Source organism: Pristiophorus japonicus, chromosome 15 (genome assembly GCF_044704955.1).
Source record: "Pristiophorus japonicus isolate sPriJap1 chromosome 15, sPriJap1.hap1, whole genome shotgun sequence".
NCBI classification, from domain to species: Eukaryota; Metazoa; Chordata; class Chondrichthyes; family Pristiophoridae; genus Pristiophorus; species Pristiophorus japonicus.
Window position 1 is genome coordinate 62,210,283 of NC_091991.1, and position 21,962 is coordinate 62,232,244.

At 41.2% G+C, this 21,962-nt stretch overlaps 1 protein-coding gene across 4 annotated transcripts in view; it reads right to left on the reverse strand.

Moving 5' to 3' along the window:
* LOC139280809 (serine/threonine-protein kinase WNK1-like) overlaps positions 1-21,962 on the reverse strand; it is a 200,007-nt gene that overhangs the window by 100,860 nt on the left and 77,185 nt on the right. For all 4 annotated transcript variants that reach the window (XM_070900527.1, XM_070900528.1, XM_070900529.1 and 1 more), the window contains exon 5: positions 313-401. In XM_070900527.1, the coding sequence (XP_070756628.1) occupies positions 313-401 (89 nt within the window). The remainder of the gene's footprint in view (positions 1-312; positions 402-21,962) is intronic.

The following is a 21,962-nucleotide window of genomic DNA, read 5'->3' on the forward strand; positions in this document are numbered from 1 at the left end:
CTAAGTGGCAGTATATACTATGCTACATGCTATTCTGCCTGAACACAATCACCAATGATGGGGTGGGCAAATAAATTTCCACAGTACATAAATTGAAACTGGAATGAAGAACACTCTAAACACAGCTTCTGCCCTGAACCTAATTTTGTGATTTGCGAAATTCCAATGATTCTTGTTTGACAATACATAACTGCTTTCTGAAAATAATTACCTCCTCAAAACACTTAAAATTATACACAATTGCAAGACTCTCATTTGAAGTTCAGCTTTTAAATCCCACATTGCTTATACAGCAACTGTTAAGACATTCACCGTTCATCTTTATTCTGGCGGATACATCCTTCGATTATTTCTTTAACTTCAGGGATCGCTACCTTGTCAAAGCTGGCTGGCTTCACCCCCTAAAAAACAAAGGAAAAAAAAACATTAAACAGAAGATTAAAAACATAAAAAATGTAAATCTGAAATAACAGAAAATGTTTGAAATGCTCATCGGATAAAATCAGCATCTGAAACAGAAATATGGCTGTGAACCTTCATTGCAACTGATTTAACCGAAAACATTAACCTAGCTTTCTCTTGCCAATGTTGACTTTATCAGATATGCACTTTCTGCAACTAAAAATAAATGACTAGTGAGATAATTACTACAAAGCTGTCCCCTTTCAATATCTTTCTGTATGCAAAATATGAAATTGCCAGATAAAAATAACTACCAATGATACTATTTGTTGTTTGAAATATATTTCCATTGATTTATAGCTCAATAATAAAAATAATTGTTTGGAGGTGGGGGTGGGTGGGGGGAGAGGAGAACTGAAAATGGAATGAAGGGTCATTCATTTTATGGCCCTGTTCAAAAGTGTCATGGTTAAGCGAGGCTATTATAGACCTGTTAACCTCACATTCGTAGTAGGAAAACTGCAGTGAACTCAGGGATAATATGAGTGAACACTTGAGGATGCAAACACCCTATAAGTTTAGCATCAGTGCAAAGTGATTTCTGCTTCACACTAAAGGTAACTAGTAGTGTAGCTTTAGACTCGGGGCATGACCTTTTCAGGAGTGAAGCAGGGCAAGCCTTCTTGGAGAGGGTTGTCCGACATCATTAAATCCAGAGCTTCGTAAGTGCTCAGAGGGTCCACTCAACCTTTTGAATACTTTTTTAAAAAACCTACTTGACCTCAATTTAAATGAGACCAAAGATTCTGCTCTCTCCATTCAACAACAAAAATTTATATAGTGCATTTAGCACAATGAAATATCCCAAGGTGCTTCACAGGAGAGTTACCAAAAAAGTTGACACCAAGCCATACAAGATGTTCGGGTAGATGACCCAAAGCTTGGTCGAAGAGGTAGGCTTTAAGGAGTGTCTTAAAAGAGAGAGAAGTGGCGAGACAGAGAGATTTAGGCAGGAAATTCCAGAGCTCAGGAATAAAAACAAAAAATGCTGGAAATACTCAGGTTAGGCAGCATCTGTGGAGAGAGAAACAGAGTTAACAGTTCAGATCGATGACCTTTCGTCCGAATGGTCATCAGTTCTGACGAAAGGTCATCGACGTGAACCGTTAACTCTCTCTCTCTCTCTCTCTCTCTCTACGGATGCTGCCTGATGTGCTGAGTATTTCCAGCATCTGCAATATTTTGCTTTTGCACCCAGAGCTTAAGATCTAGGCAGCTGAAGGTGCGACCACCAATTTAAAATCGGGGATGTTCAAAAGGCCAGAATAGGTGGAGCGCAGAGGTCGAGGGGGAATTATAGGGTTGGAGGAGATTACAAAGATAAGGAAGGGCAAGGCCATGGAGAGATTTGAAAACAAGAACGAGAATTTTAAAATCAAGGCATTGTTTAATTGGGAGCGATGTAGTTCAGAAAGCAGAGTAAGCGGGCCTTGGTGCGAATTCGCACACAGGCAGCAGAGTTTTGGATGACCTCAAGTTTATGGAGGGGAGAACTAGGGAGGTCATCCAGGAGTGCATTGGAATAGTCAAGTTTAGAGGTTCAATTCATTTAAAACATTAGAAGAAAACTCTACATATGTATGTATTCAGTTAGGTGCAGAACTCTCTGCTGGGCAGTGCTGTTACAATTACACCTAAACAGGAACCATGAATGTAAACAGTTGTGACAACTGTAACCCAGGTAGTTAGTGTAAATGCACCCCTAGAAACATAGGCGTAATCAGGGGCAGTGCAAACACATTTGTAAAGGCCAGCACATGCTTGATTAATCAGTTCAAGAAACTACAGGAGTATACAAAGAGAGGCAATGCAGTGATAATTTTGTAGCATCATTGGGCAGGAATCCAATTATTATGCAGCTTTCCAGTCTTCACAACAAAAAAAAACCGTTGGAACAAATTCAGGTTGACCAATTAATCTCTGGGTTGAACAATGGAGTATTTAGTTGATGATTATACAAGTCACTATCTTCTTACAAAGATGATCAAGAATGTCTATGTAGAGGGAGGGAGCAAGAATGGCACAGCTTTAATGTAAAATAGCCTGATAGAAATAACCTGCCAACAGTCATCGTGCCCCATACATGAAAAATGACAATGGGTTATGTGCCAGAGGAACACCACACCTTAGCAGGAATTAATATCTTCAGTACAAGGTGAAAGGGGGGGGGGGGGGAGGGAAAAGGGGAGAAAAGAAAATTGATAAAGGAAACACATTATATATGGTGTTGAGACAAGAACGCAGTCCTAATTTTCCCACATCAGGAAACAAATTTTGAAGGAAAGGCGTCTTTTATTTGGTGCCACCACAGGGTGCAGCTGTAAATCCTCCAAAACACCACAGATGCCTCAGAAAAACTGACCTTGCTGATTGCGAACATACAAAATCTTAAGTTGCATGACTGATGGGCAAGGCTCCATGTCACAACAGCTTTGCAGTTTCCAGCTATGAAACCAAGTATCCATACAATAGTGGAGCAATTTGAAGTAATTAAAAAAACACTTTAAATGCTCAACTACGGTACAATATTCTGATTATTACAAATCAAAAAAAATTAAAACATTCTGAATACACATTACTGTTAATTATTTTAATCCCAGTTCCATTCTTAGTTGTTTAAAAAAAATAATTACAAAAAAGTATTTACCCTAAACCTGTGGAACATTACTTGGAAAAGATAATCTTACTGACAGCAGCAATGAATCTCAGGTTCTGGACAAAATTCTGGCATAAAAAGTAATGAAAAAAAATAGTTGCACAGAGCAAAAAGTCAACTGTGCAATTGCCCATCAGAGAAAATTCATATTTCACAAGTCACAAAAATCAGTAAAGCACATTAGAGGAGCACATAAGAGTACAAACTCATTCTTTAAACAACCCAATTCATCATCCATTATCTTGCACAATTAAACCAGCAGCTGAGATATTGGTTCAATTTAAATGGATAACCATCAAAAATATGTTGTGATGTTAGGATGGCTTGAATTAAATCTTCAGAATTTTGAATAGGTATACAAGCATGTTGTTTAAAACACTGACAGCAGAGAAAAAAAAATCTCCTGCCCACCCTTCATCTGGCTATCCTTAACTTCAAGGCCCAAAGTTACATTCTTGGTAAAAGGAGCTACTTGCTTCGAACTTTGGCATAAAATGCAGTTAATTGTGTCACCATTTTGGAACATATAGTCATATTTGATTTTCCACGGCATTGCACACAGGCTAACTCTTTAAACTTAAAATTCTTAACATATTTAAATCCCTCCATGGCCTCACCCATCCCCTACTTCTGTAACCTCAGTCCTTGCCTCCCAACTCTTTCATTTTATCTTGCCTCCATGGCCCCTCAGCATTGGTAGCTTTGCTTGCAACCACCTAGGCTGGGCTACTTTGAGACGACACACAGGGCCTCTGTTTAACATCTGATCTGAAAGACGGCACCTCCAACACTGTAGCACTCCCCTCAGTACTGCATTTGAGTGTCAACTTAGATTGTGTGTTCAAGTCTCTGGAGTGAGACTTGCGACTTGAACCCATAAACTTCTGACCCAGAGACCACTGAGACAAGGCACAAAATTGATCTGCCATATTGTCACCACTAATTACAAGAATACTAGTTTACATATACATTTAGAAAAATGGACAAAAACATTTACAATAGAAAAGGTTGACAAAAGGAAGTAAGAATTTATAGATGCAAGATTTAATACATTATAGACCGACACAAACATAATTCTTCTAGCCACAAATGGTGTTAATGCCCAATATAGCAATCTCCAAAATGTTGTTTTTTAATTAAATGATTACTCCCTGTTGCAATTTACAACTGGTGATCTTGAATCTAATATACACATACTGGGCCCAAGTTTCCACATGATTTGCGCCTGATTTTTAGGAGCAACTGGTGGAGAACGGACTGTCTTAGAAATCGCAATTCTCCACAGTTTTTTTCTCTGCAGTTCTAGTCAGGTAGAATAGTTCTACTTTGAACAGAATTTTTTCTTCAAAAAGGGGGCGTGTCCGGCCACTGACGCCTGATTTCAAAGTTTCCACAGTGAAAACGTACTCCAAACTAACTTAGAATGGAGCAAGTGAAGATTTTTGTAGAACTGAAAAAACCTGTTCTACACATTAAAAAATCAGGCACAGGTTACAAATTAGGCGTCCAGAACGAGGTGGGGGGGGGGGGGGGGGGGAAGTCATTAAATTCTATAATAAATCCTTATTTATACTTATACAAATAAATCCAACCTGAACAAACATTTATAAGCAAAGAAAAGATTAAATAAACCATCTTCCTGCCTGTGTGAAAGTGCTTCAGGCAGGCCTTTCGGGACCGAAGGCTGAACGGGCCGGCCCGAGACTTCGGGCAGGGCCCGTCCCCAGCACCAGATTTACAGGTAGGTGACGTTGGGTCGGGTCGGGGACGTTCGGTTCGGGGGGAGGGAGGGGGGGGGGGGGGGAAGAGAGAGAGAGAGAGAGAGAGAGAGAGAGAGAGAGAGAGAGAGAGAGAGAGAGAGAGAGAGAGAGAGAGAGAGAGAGAGAGGGGGAGGGGGAAAGAGAGGGAGAGAGATGTGGGGGGGGAGGGAGGGATAGAGAGGGGGAGGGGGAGGTCAGGTCAGGTCGGATCCAGTCCGGGGGCGGGTCGGGTCCAGTCGGGGGGGGGGGGGGGGGTGGGGCGGCGGAGCAGGAGCGGGAGTCGGGTCGGGTCCAGTCGGGGGGGGGGGGGGGGGGGCGGCGGAGCAGGAGCGGGAGTCGGGTCGGGTCCAGTCGGGGGAGGGGGAGCAGGAGCGTGGGTCGAGTCGGGGGGAGCGTGAGCAGGAATTGGGTCGGGTCCGGAGGCGGGGGAGAACGGGTGTCGGGTCTGGTCCAGTCAGGGGGGAGCGTGAGCGTGAATCGGGTCGGGTCCCGGGGGGGGGGGGGGGGGGAAAAGAGAAGCGGGAGTCGGGTCGGGTCCGGAGGCGGGGGAGAGCGGGTGTCGGGTCTGGTCGGGGGGAGCAGGAGCTGGCCGTGGGAGGAGCCTTATTTACGCAGCCCCAGTGAGGCCATTGGGCCAGGGCTAGGGGCTGCGTGCTTCGGGCCCCTCCCACACAGTTTCGGGCGCCTGGAGCTACTGCACTTGTGTGCCCACTGTAGCACGCATGTGCAGAGGTCCCAGCACTGTTTTCAGCGCAGGGACCTGGCTCCGCCCCCCCACAACTCGTGCTGCGCTGCGCCGAGGGCCAGAGGACCTGCAGGGAGGTGGAGAATACCGAGGATTTTTTTAGGCGCACTTTGTGGCGCGAAAAACGGGCGTCCAGGTCGGGACTGCGCCGTTCTAGGCGCGTGTGGAAACTTGGGCCCACTGTTTCTTCCATCCAAGCATCTAACTGAATTCACATTTTCCAAAGAATCATGTTTGTCAGTTGCAGACTATGATGGAAGGAAAATATGCATGGGTTTTAAAAAATACAATCCTTTCCTAGTTTGGACATGTGCACCTCCTGGACAGCTGACCACAGAATAAGACAACCATCTTTTCTGGGAAAAAGCAGTGTCAAAAGAAAGTGCTCCCTTGAATTCAAACTGCTACTCCTCTCCCTGAATTTCAGCTCTACACACAATTTAAAAATTACTGGTTGAATTAAAAACATTGAGACTAAGCAAAAATTCTATAATTAAAAGCTGGTTATAATTTTAAATATTTGATTTGGTAACTAAAGGAGTCTTACCAATCTCTGCTATATCAAAATTTGTTTGAGTATTTACTGTACTAAGAAAAAATTCTTGGGATGACACCGACAAGGTAGTGTTTATTACCCACCCCTAGTTGTCCTGAGGGCATTAAGAGTTGACCACAATGTGGGATTAAAGTCACATGTAGGCCAGATCAAGCAGAGGAGGCAGGTCCATCCCTGAGAACATTAACAGAAGACAAGAAGAATTAGGAGCAGGAGTCGGCCATACAGCCCATCGAGACTGCTCCTCCATTCAATAAGATCATGGCTGATCTTCGCCCTCAACTCCTCTTTTCCGACCGATTTTAATATCCTTTGTTTTCGCTGGAGTTCAAAAATCTAGCTATCTCAGCCTTGAATATGCTCAATGACTCAGCATCCACAGTCTTTTGGGGTAGAGAATTCCAAAGATTCACAGCCCTCTGAGTGAAGAAATTCCTCCTCATCTCAGTCTTAAATGGCCGACCCCTTATCCTGAGACTTTGCCCCCTAGTCCGAGACTCTCCAGCCAGGGGAAACAACCTCTCGGCATCTACCTGGTTAATCCCTCAAAATCTTATATGTTTCAAAAAGAGATCACCTCTCATTCTTCTAATCTTCAGGCAGCATAGGCCCAATCTACTCAATCACTCCTCATAGGACAAACCTCTCATCCCAGGAATTAATCTAGTGAACCTGTGTTGCACTGCCTCTAAGGCAAGTATATCCTTCCTCAGATAAGGAGACCAAAACTGTGCACAGTACTCCAGGTGTGGTCTCACCAAAACCCTGTACAATTGTAGCGAGACTTCCTTACTCTTGTACTCCAACTCCCTTGCATTAAAGGCCAACATGCCATTTGCCTTCCTAATTACTTGCTGCACCTGCATGCTAACTTTGTTTCTCCCGTACGAGGACACCTAAATCTCTGAACACCAACATATTAGTTTTTCACTATTTGAAAAATATTCGGCTTTCCTATCCTTCCTACCAAAGTGAATAGTCGCACATTTCCCCACATTATACTCCATCTGCTACCTTATTGCCCATCCACTTAACCTGTGTATATCCCTTTGCTGGTTCTGTGTCCTCTTCACAGCTTACTTTTCCATTTAGCTTTGTGTTATCAGCAAACCTGGAAACATTACACTCGGTCCCTTCATCTAAGTCATTAATATAAATTTTAAAAAGCTGAGGCCCAAGCACTTATCCCGACTCAGTTTTCTGTCCGTTAACCAATCCTCTATCCATGCAAGTATATTACCCACAACCTCATGAGCCCTCATCTTGCGTAACCACCTTTTATGTGGCACCTTATTGAATGCCTTTTGGAAATCCAAAGATACATCCACTGATTCCCCTTTATCTACACTGCTAGTTACATCCTCAAAAAACTCAAATGTGTTAAACATTATTTTCCCTTTCATAAAACCATGTTAACTCTGCATCATATGATTTTCTAAATGCCATATTACCATTTCCTTAATTAGGAAATTAATTGGGGTTTTACAACAATCCAGAAGCTTTCATGGTTATTTTCTTCTGGTGCCAGTCCACAAATTACCAGATTTATTGAATTCAATTTCACAACTTGCCATGGTGAGATTTGAACTCTAAAATTCTGAGTTGCTAATCCTAGGAACATTCAGAGAGATGGCTGATCTGTGACCTAGCTCAAGAAATCCGCCGTTGCTCCAAATCACTTAATACCTTTGGTTAACAAAATATCAATCTCAGGTTTAAAATCAACAATTGACTCAACACCAACTGCTGTTTGCGGAAGAGAGTTCTAAAACTACTACCACGCTTTGCATGTAGAAGTGTTTCCTAACTTTACTCCTGCAAGGCCTGGTTCTAATTTTTCAGCTATGTCTGCGAGTCTTTAGATTCCCTAACCAGCGAAAAGAGCTTATCTCCATCTACTCTATCGATTCCCCTCAATATCTTTAATACTTTGATCAAATTACCTCTTAAATCTTCTAAATTCCAGGGAATACAACCCTAATTTATGTCATCTCTCTTCATAATTTAACCCTTAGAGTCCAAGTACCATTCTAGTAGATCTATGTTGCACTCCCTCCAGGCCAATATATCCTTCCTAAGGAGTGGTGCCCAGAACTGAACACAGAATTCCAGGTGTGGTCTAACCAGGCTTTTGTATAGCTGCAGCGTGACTTCTAACCCCTTGTATTCTAATCCTCTAGATATAAAAGCCAGCATTCCATTAGCCTTTTCAATAATTTTTTGTACCGGTTCATGACATTTTAATGATGCATGTGCATCTCTTAAATCTCTTTGGACCTCCACTGCTTTTAAGCATTTTTAACATTTGGAAAGTACACTGATCTACTCTTTATAGGTTCAAAGTGTACAGCCTCACACTTGCCTATATTGAAATTCATTTGCCAGTTTTGTCCATTCACTTAATCTATTAACAAATCTTGTAATTTTATGCTTCCAACTACACTGCTTACAATGTTGCCTATCTTGTGCCAATGGCAAACTTGGATGGGGCTCTGTATCCCATCATCTAAATCGTTAATAAATACAGTGAATAGTTGAGGCCCCAACATAGGTTCCTGAATCGAGAGAACTTTGGAAGGTCATTGTTAAGGCATCGACAATGTTCTCACCTACTTCCTTTAAAACCTTGGAATGAAAACCACCTTGCCCTGGGCAATGTTCCCTCTTAATTTTTTCTGGGTGAGTGGCCTCTTCACAGTTTTGCACATGTGTGAAATGTTACATTGTAAAGGTTAGTCCTGGGCTGCGCAGGACCGGCAGGCAGCCGTAAACTTGAGAGTCCTGGGGATTTGTCAATCTTTAGTGCTATTATTTGCTTATGTTCATTTTGGTGCGATCCCATACCTGATTCAATATTAATTTCCTTAGGATATCCGGCATGCTATCCTCTTACTCTACTGCAAATACTGATGCAAAGTAATTATTCAACACGTCTGCCATTTGCTTATTTTCATTTATAATATCACCCGTCATTTGAAAGGGGCTCACATTGCTCTTAACCACTCTTTTTCCTAATATTGCCAAACAGAATTGCAAGTTATAATCCAATACCACAATCAGTTTTATCTTACTCAAAGTAATTATATTCAAAAAATATCTGTAAAAACCTTTTGAACAGGGGGTACCAATGATACTGGTGCAAATGGCTATAGGAGTTAATGAGCTGCACCATCCACAGAAATATATTCAATCCAGTGTGTCTGAACCAAACATCACTGGAGTCAGTCATACCTCGAAACAAGTTTTTCCCAACGTAAACACTCAGCCAAAACAATGGAAAACCTGAACATTCACAAATAAAAAGGAAAAAAAGCAAATGGGCCTCCAATTAATCACGATTCTCCAGATTTGATTTTTTTTTTTAAAGAACGGCGTTAATGGAGTGCCTGCTTTTTAAACTGGACTCATCTGATCGTCGATCAAATGTCAAAGAAGTTTTACTTTTCCAAAATAAACAATGCCGAATTTAAAGCAACGTTAAAACTATTTAGTAGGAAAAAGGTGGCAGAGTTTTGCCATGTTGCAAAGGTAGCCTCAAATGCATACAAATCTCCTCCCATCTTATTCAAATAGCACCATTATTTTTTGATGTTTAAGAAACGTTTTGAGCACAAATAAGCCTATGAAAACATCTATGTTTTAAGAATCTGGAGTAATTTTTCCTCCAAAATCTTTGAAGGGGGCGGGGAGAGTAGGAGTTTGAGGGTGGTTAAAAAGGAGAGGGGCTTTTAAACAATATGCATATTCAGAGTTTACCATAAAGCACGCACTGGTAGAAACATGAGATTTTCTCTGAAAATTAAGAAATTATGAACCAAGCAACTATTTGAACTCTCAAACTACCTTACAAGGCAAGACAAAAATAATTTTTAGCTTTGCACACTTATTAGGAGTGGTCAATGCGAAAAATTCACTGAACATTGACATTCAAAACCTCATTTATAAAAGTAGCATTATCTATTAACAAACTTCAAGAATGTAACTATTACTCACCTCGTTAACATGAACATGATCGTTTTGATGGGAGCAGCAACAACAATGGGAATTGATGATAAAAAACACTGGGGATCTCTCGCTATTCTCAGAATCCATCTGAGAATTTACAATTCACGGGGCATTTTGACAACGACGACAGAAAGGCAATATGTGGCAAATCAGTGGATGCCCAGTTTCCACATTGGTATCACTAGGATCCTTTCTGCCCCCCCCCCCCCCACCCCAGTTAAATTTAAAAACTTGTCTAGTCAGACAACCTCCTTATCTTTGCAACAGCAAGCAGAACAAATTCACTGCTTACCCAGCCAAATGCCAAGTACTATCCTCTATACCTCCTTTAAGGTTGTTTAGTCATATGACCAGATTTCATTAGCAATTGAAGTGCGTAACACTTCCTGCAGGCTATGTTCTGCCTCGCAATCTTTCAACTATATTTTTACAAAGCCAGGATCATATTTTCTGAGCATACTCTTCAGTAAAAGGTTCCCTCAACTGAATAATTATTTTCTGTTTCCAAAAGAGCCAAGAGGGAGATGTTGATGATCCATAATAATTTCACCCTACAAAAAAGAGGATGATATTACAATAATCCTCAGTGGAAGAGTTTGTGGCACCTAGGTCACTTTGGTATGAACAAGCAAATTGAAATCTCCATTATCCTTGATTAATTGTACAGCAACCAGTTTAATCTGGATTATTCCTGGTACATTTCTTTCAATGATTAAAGTGAATATTAAAGACATTTGGTGGAAATAAATAACTTCAGTCGGAACAGTACGTTTTATTTCATCTAACAAATTAAGTGACGAGAGAGAACTGTTACCTCAATCTAACTTTCCAGTTTAACAGTCGTCTAGCGAAGCATGAGCCCAATTATTTCCTCCCCGTTCTAGCCAAAAGCTACTGAATTGTGCTGAAGTATTGTTAGATGGGCACCGAGCGCAGTCTCTGGTATCTGAACCAAGCGGCCGTTCTGTGTATTTAAGGCAAGAAAACAATAATAGGAGCTGGCCATTTGGCCCCTTGAGCCTGCTCCGCCATTCAATACAATCATGATCCTGGCCTCCACTTACCCGCCCGCTCCCTATAACTCTCGCCTCCCTTATCGTTCAAAAATCTGTCTATCTCCACCTTAAATATATTCAATGACCCAGCAGCCACAGCTCTCTGGGGTAGAGAATTCCAAAGATTCACAACTCTCAGAAGAAAACCCGCCTCAATTCAGTTTTAAATGGGCGACCCCTTATTCTGAAACTATGCCCCCTAGTTCTAGATTCCCCCATGAGGGGAAACATCCTCTCTGCATCTACCCTGTCAATCCCCCTCAGAATCGCATACATTTCAGTAAAATCATTTCTCAGTCTTCTAAACTCCAATGAGTATATGCCCAACCTCCCCAAACTTTCTTCATCTAACAATCCCTTCATCTCAGGAATCAACCTAGTGAACCTTCTCTGAACTGCCTCCAAAACAAGTGTTGAAATGTAGAGGGCCTGATCTGATTTTCACCCAATGTCCACACACAAGCACATTTTCTCTTAGATGTCACTGGATACTTTATTTGGAGCTGGACCAGTTCTTGAGTGAGGCAGAGATTGCATCATATAAAATGTAAGTGTTTTTATAGATATCACTTGGTCCAAATGATCTCCTGGTCTGATTTTGATAGTTTGAGGGGGTCAGAGAGAAATTTTCCCCAAGTATTTCTTCCCTTTTTTTGCTGTTTTTGCCTCTCCCAGGAGGTTACGCTGCTGTGGTTGGGTAGGGAAGGAGGAAGTGTTTAGCGATGATGCTCCGGAGCGTGGGACAGGCTTGATGGACCAGCTGGTGTTTTCCTGCTAGAACCATGGTTGATTTTAAAACAACACTGCCAGCACTGGAAGGAGCAAACCTTTTTGTTGTGTAGTGGGATCAGGTGTAACCCAGATGTTCAACACAAGTAGATGACAGCACTCAAGCATTCACCAGCACTTTAACCAGTTGATTGTTAGGCTGCTCAGCCTCCCTTTTTAATATCAATGCTTTTAATTATCAGCTGCTCTTCAGTGTTTTTTGTTGTTGCATTCATTTAGTCCCAAACCTGCACTGATTGGCAATCTAATCAAACTTTCCTTTATCATTTATGATGCAGTGTTGCTACAAGCCTTGTTTAGCATATTAACATTATGTTATAACTGAAAAATAATTACATTTAAACTAATAACTTGATGTGATACTAGTACTTACGTATTCTGGCAACAAAGAATTACTCTCACCATTGGATACATTTTGTATTTAGCACAGGAATGACAAACATGTACGTCAGATACACAACCAGGCATTTCTGGTGATGCACTGGGTTCGAGATTTGAATTGAGCAGGACACTATGGTTGCATATCGTTGAGCTCGCACTGAGCTAGCAGTTGGGAAAGGGGAAATAATAGAATCTGAGGTATGCAGTTTCTGACAGGAACTAAACAGAATGACCTCAGTCTTGACAATATTGAGCTACACAACTTTTATCCCTCAGCCTACACCTTAAAAAAAAATTCTGTTTTTTTATTTCAATGCTGTTTGTGGAACTTTGCTGTGCTCAAATTGGCGGCTGCACTTCCCTATATTATAGAAGTACTTAATTGGCTGTAAAGTGCTTTGGGATGTTCTGAAAAGCGCCATATGAATGCAAGTTGTTTCTTTCAGTGATGTGAAAGTAGTAATGTTGCTGGTGATCACCATTATCATATTCTCAATTGCACAATTGGTCATAATGAATCAGTTATGCTATACTTTTAAGTAAACCTGTCTAAAATAGGAAAAATAAAAATCATGATCGACTTCAACACCAACTTCATCAGACATAACCAAAGTGAGAAAAATAAAAAGTTATCTCTGCCTCTAAAATCATCATTTTTGAACACTGCAAATCTTACCCTAAATAGAGGCCCTATTTAAGAACAAAAGTCAAGTCCTGATGATACCACTGGTAGCTATCAAATGATCTGTTCAACACTTTTCATGCAGAATCTTGAGTACATGCAGGTCTTGTATTGTTTAACAAAAGGTTTGAATTTTAACCATGCACTGGTCACCTTCATGAAAGCATAATGTATTTCCAAAGGTAATAACATCAGCATAATAGCTGTACTTCACTGTAACTAGTCATTTCAACAGGCTATTTGGAAAAAAACAGATTTAAAACAGCACATTCTCTCTCTGACCTGTTGTTAACCTATTAATTGTTTTACTTTATTACTATAAAACTTTTCTTCAAGTCACGGAACTGTACCCACCCGAAGCCATTTCTGGGAAAATGCAAGAAAGACTCACGTAAAACTGTCCTTTTAGGATTAAAGTCATCAACTTTATAGCCCAACAATCTCCTCACACTTAAAACTGGTTTTGCATCTAATCAGCATTTGAAAAATGACCAATTTGAACTTCAAAAACCTTGGTTGAAAGCAAAATCAGTAACCAGATCAGTTAATCCATAAAACAAAACTGACTACGATTAGAAATCAACCTTATATTCAAGCCACAGAGTACACAAATAGCAGCATTTTCTAGTTCATACATAGAAGTTTTTCAGTGGTGATTCTTGACCTCTGTACTGCACCCAACAGACAACACTGAAAATCGCAGTGTTAATGGTCAACGCTATCTGACAACATATCATTCTTCCGTGTCATCAAAAAATATATATAGGAAATAAAACTTTTGGACTTTGGGGGGTGGGTAGGGTGAAATGAGATTAAATCAACCAAAGCATAGGACGGGCATATTTATACTTGATGGCCTTTTCTCATCCTGGATACACAAATAGTTATACATCACAACACAAGATATTAAGACTTGAATATAACACAACAAGTACTGATTTGATTGTCAAAGATCACTGCTGCATCACTGAAGGGTGGCAGACAATGTGGACTAATATAAACTGTATATTAACAGATTTTAGCTCAAAGTCCTTCAAAGTGAAGCCAAGAAGGAATGCTCCTGTAACAGGTTAACTAGAGTAACAATAGATTTCACAGTTAAAAATGGCAATTAAATACTGGTACCACTTCTCCATCAAGGAAATTTGTACCATTGGTTTTTACTGCCAATTAAACTGAGAAAATAACTGCACTGAAATTTCCAACTTACCTTTCTGACCTTGAACTGAATTTGACTAAATGATGGTCATCAACAAAGCAAGTGGAATGTACATGTTGACGAGACGTACTTTGGTTGCTAATATTTTCCACGACAAAGTCACGACAGTTACAAAATAGTTAGAACAAAACAGTCCTGATTACTACCACGTGATAATCAAATTATATTAAAGTACTTTTAATAGCCCATTTCAATAAAAATTGATTGTAAGCTAAAACCCATTTCAAAATAAATTTTGATGGTAAAGATCAGATCAAACGTTTACAAGTATTTTGTTACTCAAAAGCTTAAATCAAACATTTTTGCAGAAGTACACAGATCTCTCATGGCATTCCTTATAGTAAATTGGATGATATGCTGTTTTATAATGACGGGTGCACTGCACTATGCTATGTAATGCACAATGTACTATTCTGCAATCTCAAAGGCCACAAGCTCCAATTGCTTAACTTAAATGCAGGTTTAATTGTTGTTTGGTTCGAGAAACTTTTCAGATTAGAATATGCTGCTCAGTTTCAGGGAGCCATTTTAAATTATTTTGCATTTGTAACCAAGTGTAACATCTGGACGCACGAGACAATTTTTTTTGATATATCCTGTGGCGGTGCTCAGATTATTAGAGCTTATGGTCACCCTTTTATTGTCTCTTTCCTCTTACTATTTTCTCAGCCCTCCTCAGAGTCCGTTATCTTCATGTTGCTAGTTCTCATATCTTTCTTTTCTTCTTCTTCTTCCTCAGTCTGCTGCTTTCCTTCTCACTCTCTCTCTCATCTTACTCATGATTTTCAACTTCGGTTTCTTCCTCTGATTTCAAGTGGGAGGCAGTGGGGGCATGGCAGAGAAAAGCCCAGGGTCTCGCACAACCTTTTCCAATTGCCGGTACGTGATGGCTAAGGACACAGGCACTACCAGAAATCATTGAGGGGGTGGAGCTCCAACTCTGCTTGCTGCAAGTCTCCTTTCCAAATCTCACATCGATCTCATCACTTGTATCCTCTCCCCTCGCTCCCATTTACCTAATCCTATTTATCCCTCCAACATCCCCCACCCTCCTGTTATCTCTCCACCATGTGCCACTTGTACTTGCATCATTCCCTTCCTCCCATCGCTTCCAATGCCCCGTCACACTGCCTTCTTGCTCCCTGCATCCTCTCATCCTACTCATTGACGAGATCTCTCGTTCCCGCAATCCCTAAATTCTCCTCTCTGCTTCACCACCAGTCCCTATAAATAAAGAACACGTCTTGCACTATAAATAGCCTATAGTTTCACTGAAGGGTGGGGAGGGGGAGACAGTGGTTCAAACAAGATGGTGATGCATGCAGAACAGGGCTGGTAGGCTGATGAATGTTGGCAAATTTAAAATAATTATATTTTTTACCTACTACCTAGAGGATCAAACCTGGGAGATAGCTCTTGGAGGAGCAGCAGCACCATATAGCATTGGGAGAAATGAAAGTCAAGTATGCTAAATATACATGTCTTGCAGTTAAAAGTAGTATCCAGATGTTGCAACACACCAACTGTGACCAACAGGAAATGCACGCCAATCACAGCCTTTTAATATATTATATAGCAGATCTCTATGGCCTTCCTCAGTGAGTTGTACATTTTATAACATATGAAAAATATCAAGACACTGACTGATCAGCACGAGGGTAGCTTTGGGATCTGTGAGCGCTTGGGAGGAGGCCTGGAATTGGTAGTACAGGAATAAGGCTTTCAACTCTAGTAGGACTTTGGGATGCAGTCCCAATCCCACAGACAAAGGGGGTGCAGGGGATGTCCCAGGGTCAGGGAGCACCAAGAGGCCACTGGAAACAATGACACAGATCCTTGAATCTGGGAGCCTTGGGAGGAAGATCCCAGGGTGTGGGAGCATTGGGAGCAGTCCTCCATCAGGGAGTAGTGAAAATGTAGTCATGGGGTTTGTCAGCACAGAAAGTGTGTTCCAGGGATCTGAGTGGGGAAGAGGGAAGGCCAAATCAGTTTGTGTGTTTCAGGGGTTACTCCGGTCTGGCAGTATAAGGGGAGGTAAGATCCAGCAGACCTACTGAGGAGGGCACAAGGAGAAGGAATCCTTTTGAATCAGGTGTCACACTATTCTAAACATTTATCTTGTTAAACACTCTCCTACCACTGCTTTCCCCATTGTCAGCAGTTCTAATCTTTATGGTCCTATCTTTAAGCAATATCTTAGTGAATATGCCAACTTAGACTTCAATAAACATAAACTACTAAAAAAACAATTGCTTCATAAAACACTCTTGTTTATGTAGTTTCCCAACTTTTGTATAAAAATATACACGCTTATGCCAGAAAAATGATTCTGAAGAGAAAGATGTTTTAAATAAATTTTCATTTAAAATAGAGGGTGGCTTGCCATGACTGACTTGGACAGCAGCCAAACAAAAAGGAATAAAAAATTCAAACTCAACTTCCAGCTAGGTTTCAATCATTTAGAAAAACAAGCTAAAATCCTTTTCAGTTTTGGACGGCGAAGAAGAAATAGATTCTTAATAAATAATCTTTTGCTGCATTTTCTAACAAAGAAACCAGAAGTGCTGCAAATCTCAGGTGTGTTAATCACACGTGTTGTCTAAGTTAGCAGTTCATGATAGAAAAGGAGCAATATTTTAACTGTGAAACTTGCCTGTAATAAAGCTTTGAGAGTTTTCAAACTTTTTCTTAGAACATAAGAAATAGGAGCAGGAGTGGGCCATTTGGCACCTCGAGCCTGCTCCGCCATTTAATAAGACCATGGCTGTTCTGATCATGGACTCGGCTCTACTTCCCTGCCCGCTCCCCATAACCCTTTACTCCCTTATCGTTCAAAAATCTGTCTATCTCCGCCTTAAATATATTCAATGACACAGCCTCCACAGCTCTCTGGGGCAGAGAATTACAGATTTACAACCCTCAGGAGAAGAAATTCCTCCTCATCTGTTTTAAATGTTCGGCCCCTTATTCTGAGACTATGCCCCCTAGTTTTAGTTTCCCCTATGAGTGGAAATATCTTCTGTGCATCCACCTTGTCGAGCCCCCTCATTATCTTATATGTTTTGATAAGATCACCTCTCATTCTTCCGAACTTCAATGAGTATAGACCCAACCTACTCAACCTCTCTTCATCAGTCAACCCTCATCTCCGAGCAGCCTCCAATGCAAGTATATCCTTCCTTAAATACAGAGACCAAAACTGCATGCAGTACTCTAGGTGTGGCCTCACCAATACCCTGTACAGTTGTAGCAGGGCTTCTCTGCTTTTATACTCCATCTCCCTTGCAATAAAGGCCAACATTCCATTTGCCTTCCTGATTACTTGCTGTACCTGCATACTAACTTTTTGTGTTTCATGCACAAGGACCCCCAGGTCCCTCTATACTGCAACACTTTGCAATTTTTCTCCATTTAAATTATAATTTGCTTTTCTATTTTTTTCTGCCAAAATGGATAACCTCACATTTTCCCATATTATACTCCATCTGCCAAATTTTTGCCCACTCACTTAGCCTGTCTATATCCCTTTGCAGATTTCACATTTTGCTCTCCCACTGCTTGCTTTTGCTTCCAAGTTTTTTGGAAAAAGCAAAAAAACTCTCATCCTCACGGAATGAGGGAGGCACCCTGTATTCCAACTCATCTACTTATGTCTGCTGGGGAATCAGAACAAAGGGGCATAATCTTAAAATTAGGACTAACTGAGGAGTGAATAAGCAGTGAAATCAGGAAGCATTTTTTCACAAAAGGATAGTGGAACTTTGGAACCCTCTTTCCTGTCCCTACCCCCCCACCCCAATAAAAGCTGTGAATGCTGGTTCAGTTGAAATTTTGAAGACTGGGATCGATAGATATTCTAAGCTTAGTGTATCAAGGGATATGGAGCCAAGAAGGTAAATCAACTTGAGAATTATCAGCCAAGTTCTAATGAATGGCAGAACAGGTTTAAAGGGCCGAAATCCTATAAAATTAAACAGTTTTGTTTGATTACAAAACTCAACCTTTCACTTAAAAGGCTTTCAATAACTAGATTAAAACATATGCAGCACTGAACTAACGACACAGGTAGCAGAACAAGCCATTTCACAACTTGTGCACATTTAATGTAACTGTGTGCAAACATCTGATTAAAATATCTGCATGGTTAAGTTTAACAGTAACTTCTGCCCATTCACCTCCCTGCCACCCCCTCACTACCTCCAGGCTCAAAATAATTCAACCTGCATTTCGATCAAGGTCTACTGCACTCATGCTTTGGACTACAGTCGAAAGGTAAAGGGGAGGCAACAGAACGTAGCAGCTGCTTTCTACCAAACAGATCACCGGTTTGAAAAATTCAACTCATTACACTAAGTGAAAGACTGCAGTAACACCATTCGGAAACTTTTGTGCAGTACGGTCATGGATTCAGGACCATGGAATTTAATAATTGAGAAAATGAACCAGTCAAGTAATCAGCAAAAAAATTCAGGAGGTAAGTTTATATGTTTTACAGTGTTGTGATCAACGGCTGGAATTTCAATCAGGAAAATTCCTGTTCGAGATACAAAATAGGGAATAGGCTGTGGTACTGAATTAATGTGCTAATGCTCCATGCGAGAGTGGGGTGGGCACGGTCTCAAGTCCCATTCCACTTATATTGCCAGTCTGAATGATATAGAAAAGAACTAATCAAATGCAGAAATCTTGGGACGTGAGGTGCACAGGGCAGACGAACACAAGAAACAGTTATAGCTAGTCATATCCTAATGCTTACCAGCTAGTTACAACAGGTTTTGGAAGCAGCCTGTCCCCCTCAATTACAGGCATTATGCCAGGCAGAAGAAAGGGATTTAAAAAATACGTTTAGAAACTTTCCAAACACTCCCCAATTTAAAGCCTGTTCTATAATTCTGTCAAAGTTAGTCGGAGCTGCTCATAAGTACTCCAGTGATTTGTTATTTACTTATTTGCTGGTTTGTTGATTGGGAAAGAGAGTGGGGGCTGAGGCACAAGAAACCTTAAGCCCCTGTCAGCATTTTTCACTAATCCAACAGGAGAAACTGGGAGGTTTTCCAGGTAATTACAAAATATCCAAGTGCATTTAACATCTTAATGTTTCAATACATTTTTTAAAACAAAAATTGTTATATTTGGAAAGCTTGAGGATCTTGGAAACTTTTTCCAAAAAACCTCTCCAATACCAGATTCAACTCAATTAAAACCACAGAACTGGTAACAACAGGAATGAGGACGACCAAAATCAATCAAAAATAATTATACAGAATATACAGCACAGAAACAGTCGTTTCGGCCCAACTAGTCTGTGTTGGTGCTTATATTCCACACGAGTCCTCCAATTGCATCTACCGAATCTCAGTCTTTCAGCATATTCCCTTTTCCCTCAAACTCATCTAGTTTCCTTTTTAAAGTATCCAAGCTATTTGCCTCACCTACTTCCTGTGGTAGTGAGTTCCACATTCTAACCATTTCTCCTGATTTCCCTCTTGGATTTATTAGCAACTATTTTGTATTTAGTTTGCTGATGATGCAAAGCTAGGTGGGAATGTAAGTTGTGAGGAGAATGCAAAGAGGCTTCATGGGGATATAGACTGGCTGAGCAAATGGGCATGAACATGACAAATGGAATATAATGGAGAAATGTGAAGTTATCCACTTTGGTCGGGAAAATAGAAAAGCAGAGCATTTTTTTTTTAAATGGAGAAAGATTGGGAAATGTTGTTGTTCAGAGGGACCTGGGTGTCCTTGTACACGAATCACTGAAAGTTAACATGCAGGTACAGCAAGCAATTAGGAATGCAAATGGTATGTTGGCCTTTATTTCAAGAGGATTTGAGTATAAGAGTAAACTTGTCTTTCTGCAATTATATAAGGCTCTGGCGAGACTGCACCTGGTGTACAGTTTCAGTCTCCTTACCCAAGGAAGGATATACTTGCCTCAGAGGGAATAGAACGTAGGTTCACCAGACTGATTGATTCCTGGGATGGGGGGATTGTCCTCAAAGGATAGATTGAGAAGACTAGGCCTATATTCTCTAGAATTTAGAGTAAGAGCTGATCTCATTGAAACATACAAAATTCTTACAGGGCTTGACAGGGTTGATGGGGAGTCTAGAACCAGGGGTCAGAGTCTCAGAATAAGGGGTTGGCCAGTTAGGACTGAGATGAGGAGAAATGTCTTCACTCAGAGGGTCGTGAATATTTGGAATTCTCTACCTCAGAGGGCTGTGGAGGCTCAGTCGTTAAGTATATTCAAGACACAGATCGATAGATTTTTGGATAGTAAGGGAATCAGGGATATGGGGATAGAGCAGGAAAGTGGAGTTGAGGTAGAAGCTCAGCTATAATCTTACTGAATGGTGGTGCAGGCTCGAGGGGGCAAATGGCCTACCCCTGCTCCTATTTCTTATGTTCTTATGGCTCCTATTTTTGGATACACCTACAAGTGGAAACATTCTATTTACATCTATGCTGTCCAACTCATTAATCATTTCAAAGACCTCTACCAGGTCTCCTCCAAGTCTTCCCTTTTCGTAAGAAAAAAGCCCCAACCTGTTCAATTTTCCCTGATAGCTGTAATTTCTCAGTTCTGGTACCATCCTTGTAAATCTTTTTGTACTTTCTTCAATGCTTCTATCTCCTTTTTATAGTATCGAGACCAGAATAGTGTTGTGGGAAGGAAAAATTAGAGGCTACTCCTGTACATCTTCCTAAAAAGCAACAATGAAATCCTGGGAGCTCAAGTAAAAAAAAAAATTGCAACTTGAAAATGTATCTTATATTCTTAGAATGGAAAAAGCCAAGAATTAACATGACAACCTAAGATAGAATTGGCTTCTTCCCATCTATACATGGGTACTTTTAACATTATGGGAATGGCATCTATTGTTACAGCTTTTTGATTCCTCAATTCCATTTTTAAAATATCGATAGAAAATTCACATTTGTACCTACATTTAGTGACTTGGTAATAACTGGATGAGGTCGTTTTAAATGAACTACTTTTGAATTTAATGTTCCTGAACCTATACATCTTATCCCATGCACAAAATTACCATATGAAGTACTCCCTCCCCGCCCCCCCGCCTCACTGTGGAACAGGGAGGGAGTTCGAGAACAGGGACCAGATAGCTGAAAGCTCAATCACCAATTATTGGGTGAAGGAAAATAGTGGTGCACAGGTGGTCAGAGTTAATAAACCTAATAGTCCAGGAGGTAAAGTCAAGTCTGGAGGAGATTGAAAGGCGGAGCAAAGCCTTGGATGGATTTGACAACAAAGAGGATTTAAAATTGAATGTGATGGAGACAGACAGCCAGTAGAGGTCCACAAAGATAAAAGATTAGGACAAAGGGTTAGTACGGGGAGGGAGGGAGGGGGCGAGAGGGAGGGGGCGAGAGGGAGGGGGCGAGAGAGAGGGGGCAAGAGAGAGGGGGCAAGAGAGAGGGGGCAAGAGAGAGGGGGCAAGAGAGAGGGAGGGAGGGGGCAAGAGAGAGGGAGGGAGGGGGCAAGAGAGAGGGTGGGGGAGGGAGGGAGGGAGGGAGGGTGGGGGCGGGAGGGAGGGAGGGTGGGGGCGGGAGGGAGGGAGGGTGGGGGGCGGGGAGGGAGGGAGGGTGGGGGGGGCGGGAGGGAGGGAGGGTGGGGGGCGGGAGGG